The sequence below is a fragment of the Salpingoeca rosetta genome (genome assembly GCF_000188695.1).
Source record: "Salpingoeca rosetta unplaced genomic scaffold supercont1.36, whole genome shotgun sequence".
Classification (NCBI taxonomy): domain Eukaryota; class Choanoflagellata; order Craspedida; family Salpingoecidae; genus Salpingoeca; species Salpingoeca rosetta.
In genome coordinates, this window is record NW_004754898.1 from 327,431 (window position 1) to 335,790 (window position 8,360).

Here is an 8,360-nt window from a genome sequence, read left to right on the forward strand (position 1 = left end):
TGTGCGTGTGTGTGTGTGTCTGTGTGTGTGTGTGTCTGCGTGTCTGTGTGTGTGTGTGTGTGGTGTGTGTCTGTGTGCCTGTGTGCCTGTGTGCCTGTGTGTGTGTGTGTGTGTCTGTGTCTGTGTGTCTGTCTGTGTGCTCGTTCATTCGCACGATCAACCGCTGACCACGCCGCTCTCGTGCGAACAGGGAGCTTGCGAGCACGACGTCGCTGGCGGAAAAGGGGACCGGTGGAACAAACTTGATGTCGTTCTTGAAGAGCGTGAGGGCGGCAAGCGATGAAGCAGGAGAGGGGAGGCGTTAATGTGGATGGAGAACCGGGAGGAGGAGAGGATGATGCCGGTGCTGCGAATGAACAGCACAACGAACATGGATCAGCACAAGGAACATCACAAATATTGCGATGAGAACCAGCAAGCAAGCAAATTTGTTTGTGTCCATATGTGAACGAGCACACAGACAGGCAGGGACAGAGACACACTCGGTCAGGCAGGGATCACACACACATACACACACACACACACACACACACACACACACACACACACACACACACACACACACACACACACACACACACACACACACACACACACACGAGGAGGATTATTGCATGCAATTTTCGACAACCCCACGCACACAACAACGGCGATGCGTGGCGAGCGGCGCGCTGCGTGGGGGACTGTGTGCGTGGTGCTGGTGGTAATCGCAGGGGTGGCGGTGGTGAGCGTTGAGGATGTACGCGGCGAGGTTGTGCTTGTGCAGGAGTCCAAGACTGGGGCGGTGCACATCAACACCAGCAACCCGGAGCAGGGCACCGTGATGATCAACGGCGCAAACACGAGCGAGCTGTACAACTTGGCGCAGGCACAGCATGCCGTAATCGCAGCACAGCAGCGCACCATCTCAGCGCAGGAGCGCGTGAATGCCGAGCAGCAGGCCAAGCTGCGAGCACTGCAAGGCCGCGTGTGTGCAGCGGCACGTGCATCGGGCTCGGAGGCGCTGGCCCCAAGCTTAGACATGATCAACATTGCTGGGCTGGGTATGGGCTTGCTGCGATGGGTGGGCGGCGTGTTGCTGGACAACGGTCGCATCTTTGCCGCGCCCTTCAACTTCGACCGCGCGCTTGTCGTGGACACCGTGACTCACGCCGTGGACACGACCAGCTTCACGTTTGACAGGGAGCCCTTGGACTTGCTGTATGCGAACAGCCTGGTTGGCTCTGACGGCCGCGTGCTTGCCTTCCCCGGCACGCACCGGGAGTTCCCTTTCCGGCTCAATCCGAGGACCAACGCCACAGAAACGGGCCAGTTCTCCTTCCGAGACAATACGTCGGATGGCTTGTGGGTGAGCGGCGTCGTGGCGCGAAATGGCAAGATGTACGGCGTGCCCTTTGCAGCCACCTCTGTGCTCATCTTGGACCCCGTGTCCAACGACACGGACACGACGGCCATGAGCGGCCTTTCTTCACAGGGCGAGAAGTGGATCAGTGGTGTGCTTGCAGACAACGGCAAGCTGTACTGCATCCCGTCCAATGCTGATGCCGTCCTCGTGATTGACCCGGAGGCCAACAGCACGGACGCGACGACGCTGACCGTGTCGGGCGACACGCACCAGTGGCGAGACGGCGTGCTTGCTGGCAATGGCCTGATCTTCGGCATCCCGTATGACCACGCGTTTGTGCTCGTCATCAACCCAGCCCTGAACACGACCGACTATGCGAGCATCGGCAGCTTCATTGGACAGAACAAGTGGGCGGGAGGTGTCTTCCATGCAGCGACTGGGCGCATCTTTGCCATGCCCTACTCTGACAGCTCCCTCCTCATCATCGACACAGCGACCAATGGCACGGCCACCATGACCGTTGCTGGTGGCGAGAGCAAGTGGTCAGGTGCCGTGCTTGCCGACAATGGGCTCATCTACGCCATCCCCAGCTCTGCCACCTCCGTTCTCGTCATCGACCCAGGTTGTTGAGGCTGATGCACAGGGTATGGGTTGTGTGTGTGCGTGTGTGTCTGTGTGTCTGTGTGTCTCTGTGTGTGTGTGTCTGTGTGTGTCTGTGTGTGTGTGCGTGTGTGTACTTGTGCGTGTGTGTCTGTGCCTGTGTCTGTGCCTGTGCGTGTGTGTCTGTGCCTACCTGCCTACCTGCCCGTCTGTCTGTCTGCCTGTCTTGTGTGTGTGTGTGTGTGTGTGTGTGCTGTCAGCCAACCCGAATTTGTCTGTGCGTCTTGTACGTGCTCCACGTTTGTTGCCTCTTTTCCGTGGCCTGTTGCGTTACTACAACGCTTGCATGTGACATCAAGGCCTCTGTTGTCATGAGCAGCCTCACCTCCTGCCCTCCTGCTCCAGCTTTCTGGTCGCGCTCCTGCAGTGTTGCCCTTCGCCCCGCTGCCCTCTGCCTTGTCATTGCTCGCCCGTTTTTCTCATCCGTGCTGGGGCTGTTGTTGCTGCTGTTCCTTTGTTCGTTCGTTGTCGCCAAGCCGCTGCCTGCGCGTTCGATCGAGGCCACCGCTTGTTACTCTTGCTCGAAAGTTACATCCTTACATCACATTCCTTCTTTCATCTGTCTGGCGATAGTGCTGCCGGTGGGAGGGAGGGCGTGAAGGAAGGGAGAGCACACACAACACACACTGCACACACACACTGCACACACGCACACTGCACGCTGCACACACGCACACAAACACTGCACACAAACACTGCACACACAAACACAAACACAAACACTGCACACACACACACACACACACTGCACACACACACACACACACACACACACACACACACACACACACACACACACACACACACACACACACACACACACTGCACACACACACACACACACACACACTGCACACACAACGCCCACGATCGTCCTCCAATTTCGCTGCGAAAAGTTGTTGGCAGTATCCACGACTTTCGCACTTCCCTCCAAGAAAAAATCGGACAAGACTGTTGTGGTCGATGTGCTGTGTCACACATCACATCACCAACAAGCAAACAAGACACTTTCCTACCTTCCAGCCTTCCACAACAGAGCCTCACGTCACTGTCTCGCAGCACAGCAACGAGCAAATCAACGGGACAACCCTTCCCTTCTGCCCGCCCCCTCACGCCACCTTCACCTTTAGACCTTTGCTTGCTCCCCGTTGCACACAGCCAGCCATGCCCCGGCGTGAATACGGCCACGATCATCATGACGAAGACGAGCGCACATCACTGTTGGTGCAGCAGCGCGACGACTCTCGGGTCCGCGAGGAAGGCGAGGAGCGGCGCAGCTGGCGCAAGTTGGAGGTGCTTGTGTGCTGGCTTGTTGCTTGGTTTGCCACGTTCAATTTCACCGTTGTCCTGCCAGGCCTCCGCCCATACCTGGACGACATCCACACAGAAAAGGCCGACCTCGTGTATGGCATCATCACGGGCGTGTGTCCCTTGGCCACTGCCTTTGGTGCGCTCCTCATCCCGCAGATTGTGAGCCGCTGGCAGCCACGGCTCGGACCTTTCATGGCGCTCCTTGTCGCCTTCAGCCTGCCGATGTTCGCCTACGGGTTTGTCCGCAACCCCTGGGCCATCCTCGTCCTCCGCACCCTTGGCGGCTTCACGGCCTCAACGGCGGTGTTTTGTCGAAAGGCACTTGCCCAGGGATCCCCACAGGCAATCACCTTCAACATGACTGGCTTCACCGTGTGTATGGGCATTGGCTACGCCAGTGGGCCGGCCGTTGGCGCTGCGCTCGCAACCGTGCACGGCATCCACGACTACATCTTGGTTGGCATCGTCTGCGGATCCGGCGCCCTCCTTCTCTGCATTCTCTCCCTCATTATCTTCTTCAGAACGCCAACAGCCCACCAGCAGCCACAGCAGCCACAACATCAACGACAAGGCGGTCCCCCAACAACCACACCGGTCGAGAGCTCAACGCCTTTGCTTCCCACGCGCACGCCCTTTTCTCGACAGCTCATCTACCTGTACCTCATCAACGCCCTCATCACCATCGTCTTCACTGCATTTGTTGCTGCTGCTGCGCCGCGAATCGGAGACATCTTCGACTGGCACGACACCAAGGCAGGCTACGTGCAGGCTGTCATCGGTGCTGCCTTCGCCTTGAGCGGCCTCACCAACGGCATCTTGCTTGAACACGTTCCCTTTCACGCCAACTTTGCGATTGCATTCGCTTGCAGCGCTGGTGGCTCCGCGCTGCTTGCTGACTGGACCGCTGGCGGCTCCCCGAACCTGCCACGCGTCATCGTTGGCTGCTTGCTGTCTGGCTTTGGCAACTCCCTCACCGGGACCATGGTCATGAAGCGCATTGGCATGGTCACCCGCAACAACCCAAACATGAAGACGCGCGCCTTCTCCTGGCTGACCATCACCGTTGGCCTTGCCAGCATCTTCGCCTCCGTTTGGACGGGCGTCATGCTGCACTACCATGTTGGCGTGGACCTCTACTATGCCAACCTTGGCCTCGTTGCCGTCTCTACCCTGGCATCAGTTGCCGTGGACAAGCATCCCGTGGACCTGTAGTGCGACCCTGCGCGCGTGTGTGCTTGTGCGTGTGCCTGTGTGTGTGTGTGTGTGTGTGTGTGTGTGTGTGTGTGTGTGTGTGTGTGTGTGTGTGTGTGTGTGTGTGTGTGTGTGTGTGTGTGCTCATGTCGTGCTGAACATTGACATGTCACCCCCTTGAACTGGGTTGTGTTGTGTGTTCATGTGTGTGACTTTCCCTCACCAGCTGAACACACACATACACACAACACACACATGCTCTCTCTCTCTCTGTCTCTCTGTCTCTGTCCTCGTTGTGTTGGGGTCATTTGCTGTCCTTGTGATGGATTGGTTGCTTCGGAACTTCACATGCTGTAGATGCATGCATGCATTCACGTCAAGTTCATAAACCGCCCCATCCCCCAAAACTCTAGTCACTTGCAGTCAACCGTTGTGCGTTGATGTGATCCTTACAACTCCGAACCACCTTTCCCAACACAAAAGACACACGGACGTTCTCGCACACCGTCACAACACCCTCACCATTCGTTGGCGCGCCCCGCTTCGATGTACATGCCGCTGACTGATCGTTTAACCTGTGTGTGCAAGCCTGCCTTGCCTCTCCGACACAATCCCTCACCAAACCGGTGCATTGGTGTAGTTTAAAACAACTTCCAAACAAGCCCTCATTCGCCTCACATCCCACACCATCGGCCACTTGCACGAACACGGTACACTCAGCCCACGACTCTCTGCAGGTTCAAAAAGCAGAACATACAAGCATCCGCAATGAACGCGGACACTAGGAGCACGCCAGGTGTGGAGGAGTGGGTCCCGATTGCGCAGTGGTTGATCGAGGAGGGCACGCGCACCACGGGCAGCGCCAGCATAGACGTCTTCGAGCGAGCAAACTGCAACGAGAGCATTCGGGCGCTGTTCCAGCTCATGCATGCATGCACGACGCTGTATCATGGCCTCCCTTGGAAGCTGCCCGCAGACTGCCTGAGGGCCACCTACACGCAGCGACCCGGCGTCCATGGCATCGTGCACTGGGTGGACACGTTTCAAGCTCACGTGCTTGGGCCTATTCATGCAGACACGAGCATCACTGACCAGCGTGTCCTCACACGGTGGCTTGAGACTCGCTTTCTCGTGCATTCGTGGCTTGGTGCAACCTGGCACAGCACGTGCCGGTTCTTCCAGTCGCCCATCATCTCTGAGAGCATGTGCGCGCGCTTGAGCGAAGTAGCACACGTGTACTTCCCCAGCCTCACCGACATGCGTGCCTGGATCACGCCGCAAATCATTGTGCCAGGAGATGCCAATGGCGTTGAGCAACCCAGCGAGGAGGAGAGCAGCCTCGGCAGCACGGCCAGCACCAGTCCGCCGTTTGAGAACACCGTTGCAATCGACACTGCTCACAATGTGTGGAATCCAGCCCACTTCAGCGCCACACTCTGCATCGAGGAGCAGCAAGACCTCGAACAGCTTGACGCCGTTTGTTCTGCCATGCAGCCGATGAGGGGCGACCACGTCGACATCATCATCTCAGGCCGCGTTGGCTGCCTTGAGCTCAGCAACATCCGTCATCTGCGTGTGGCGGTGTCTTCCTGCGATGCGGTTGCTAACCTCATCTTGCACGAGGTCGACCACTTGTCTTGGAGCACCCGAGGAGATGAGGACGGACACTTCGACAATGGTGAGCACAGCCGCCCGCCCAACCCAACGCAGCAGCAGCAACAGCAGCAGAACGCGTTCCGCGCGCGGTTGCAGGACGTGCGAAGCGTGCGGCTCGCGCAGTGCTGGAGTTTGCACGACATAACGGCGCTCACAGGCGTGCCGTATGTTCAGCTGGTGGACCTGCCGAGTGTCACGGATGTCTCGGCTCTTGCGCAAGCACAGCAGGTTGTGCTCCACAACATCGGCCTGGCTGACGTGAGTGTGCTTGCTCAAGTTCCCTGCGTCCAAGTCATCAGCACCGCGTCTCCAAACCGGCGTGACACCCAAGGCTCGATCCCAGTCCAGTGCGCTGCCATCACGAAGGTGAATGTAGCAGGGCCACACGACCTGGTACTCTCTGGCGGCTGCCTCAACGGTGCCGAGCTTTGCAGCTTCCCATCGGTTCGTCTCCTTGACTGCAAGGGCAACGTGTCTTTGGTGCAGCACGTCCACCGCCTTGAGTGCAGGCATGGTGCCGTGCTCCTTGAGCAGCTGAAAGATGTGCAGCACGCCGTGCTCATGGGCCACGGCCAACCGCTTCAAGTCCGAGGCACAGAGCGCGTGCACCGGTGTCGCGTCTATCACCACACGATTCCGGACTTTGCTGTGTTCTCCGGCGTGCGCCATCTCCAGCTCGTGCATTGCACGTTTGATGAGTTGCGTGGACTTCCACCTAACCTCGAATCCTTTCAAGCCTTGGGATGCACCACATCAAGCGGGAAAGTATGGCCACGTGTCACGCTTGTGGGGCGATCTGCGACGGCCATTGACACCATTGGGTCGTCCTGTCATTGACGTCATTGTTGTTGTTGTTGTTGTTGTTGTTGTTGTTGTTGTTGTTGTTGCTGTTGTTGTTGTTGTTGTTGTTGCTGTTGTTGTTGTTGTTGTTGTTGTTGTTGTTGTTGTTGTTGTTGTTGGTGTTGTTGCGACTGCTACTGCGGCATAAAACGAGAACAGAAGAACAGAATAACCGACTGCGGTGCGTATCCGTGTGTGTTTGGAGGGTTTTACGCTGCAGATTGTCTGTGCTACAAAACGGCCAAGAACCTATTCATAGGGAGTAAGTGTGTGACATGTCGAAGACAAGCAGAGGATGTGCGTGTGTTTGTGTGTGCGTGCGTTAGCGTAGTGGTATGCTCACTTGTCTGCGTGTGTTTGTGTGGGTTTACTGTGTGATGTGGAAGACAGACGGGAATAAGGATGAATGAACACAAGTGAAGCACTCCCGCATTGTGGCAGAAACAACAAAGAGATTGGACGAAGAACAACACGCAAACATATGCAATACCGCACTTTGTGTGGAAGCAACACACAGCTTGAACCAAGAAAACGGAAGTGTAACAACCACAGCAGAACCGGTTGGATTGCAGAACTATTCATGCTGTCTCCAGCTTTCCGGACATAAGCAAACACATCCACATGCACATGACACGGACTCGTCTCTCCACACACCCCCTCAACTCGCATGCAGCACTTGCTCTCGGCACTGCGTCAGAGATGGACGAGGCAGGGCCTTCGTCAGCATGTCTGCAAGCAGCTTTGTGCCGGGTTCATACACTGCCTTGACGACGCCTTCGCCAATGAACTCGCGCAGAAGGTGATAACGCAGCCGTATGTGTTTGGAGCCGCCCTTGGCCACGGGATTGGTAGCAATGCACATGGCAGACTGGCTGTCCATGTGGAGTGGTGTGGTGCCGACGTCGAAGCCCAGCTCCTGGAGGAGCTGTCGCAGGTACACCGCAGCCTGTGCTGCGCGCGCAGCGGCGACGTACTCTGTCTCCGCCGATGATGTTGTGACGAGAGGCAGCCTCTTGGACAGCCATGTCACAGGGCCACCGGCGATGCTGAACAGGTGGCCTCCATGCCCCTTCGACGTGTAGGGGTCAGACATGTGACTTGCGTCTGTGTAGCCAAGGAGTTGAAGCGAATCACCCGCACTGTACTTGATTGCCAGAGCCGCCGTGCCCCGTAGGTACTTGCAGACATGTCTGGCCGCGTGTAGGTGCTGCTTGCCGGGTTGCTGGATAAATCTGGAGAGCACGGATGTGGCTGTTGACAGGCAAGTCCTGTCTGCTGAGTCATATCATTGACCTCCCTTCTTCACGACACCACAAATTTGCATTCACCTCTCTTGTGTTCTGGAATGTTCACGTGA

The 8,360-nt window shown here is 57.1% G+C and overlaps 4 protein-coding genes across 4 annotated transcripts in view; 3 read left to right on the forward strand and 1 right to left on the reverse strand.

The window, feature by feature from the left end:
• PTSG_13026 (uncharacterized protein) overlaps positions 1-1,975 on the forward strand; it is a gene marked incomplete at its 3' end in the record, with an annotated part of 5,601 nt that extends 3,626 nt beyond the window's left edge. Inside the window, exon 5 of the mRNA XM_004988331.1 lies at positions 714-1,975. Within this exon, the coding sequence (XP_004988388.1) occupies positions 714-1,975 (1,262 nt within the window). The remainder of the gene's footprint in view (positions 1-713) is intronic.
• Positions 1,976-2,998: 1,023 nt separating this feature from the next.
• Positions 2,999-4,584, forward strand: PTSG_10340 (uncharacterized protein). The gene has a single exon (XM_004988332.1). It carries the CDS (start codon positions 3,170-3,172, stop codon positions 4,526-4,528), a length of 1,359 nt encoding a protein of 452 aa, XP_004988389.1. The 5' UTR covers positions 2,999-3,169; the 3' UTR covers positions 4,529-4,584.
• A 691-nt stretch (positions 4,585-5,275) lies between these two features.
• Positions 5,276-6,975, forward strand: PTSG_10341 (uncharacterized protein; the record flags this gene model as incomplete). The annotated part of the gene is made up of 2 exons (XM_004988333.1): positions 5,276-6,861; positions 6,900-6,975. The coding sequence occupies 2 exons, from the start codon at positions 5,276-5,278 to the stop codon at positions 6,973-6,975; spliced, it is 1,662 nt and encodes a 553-aa protein (XP_004988390.1).
• A 686-nt stretch (positions 6,976-7,661) lies between these two features.
• On the reverse strand, positions 7,662-8,191 carry PTSG_13027 (uncharacterized protein; the record flags this gene model as incomplete). The annotated part of the gene is made up of 2 exons (XM_004988334.1): positions 7,662-8,107; positions 8,149-8,191. The coding sequence occupies 2 exons, from the start codon at positions 8,189-8,191 to the stop codon at positions 7,662-7,664; spliced, it is 489 nt and encodes a 162-aa protein (XP_004988391.1).
• Between the last annotated feature and the right edge of the window lie 169 nt (positions 8,192-8,360).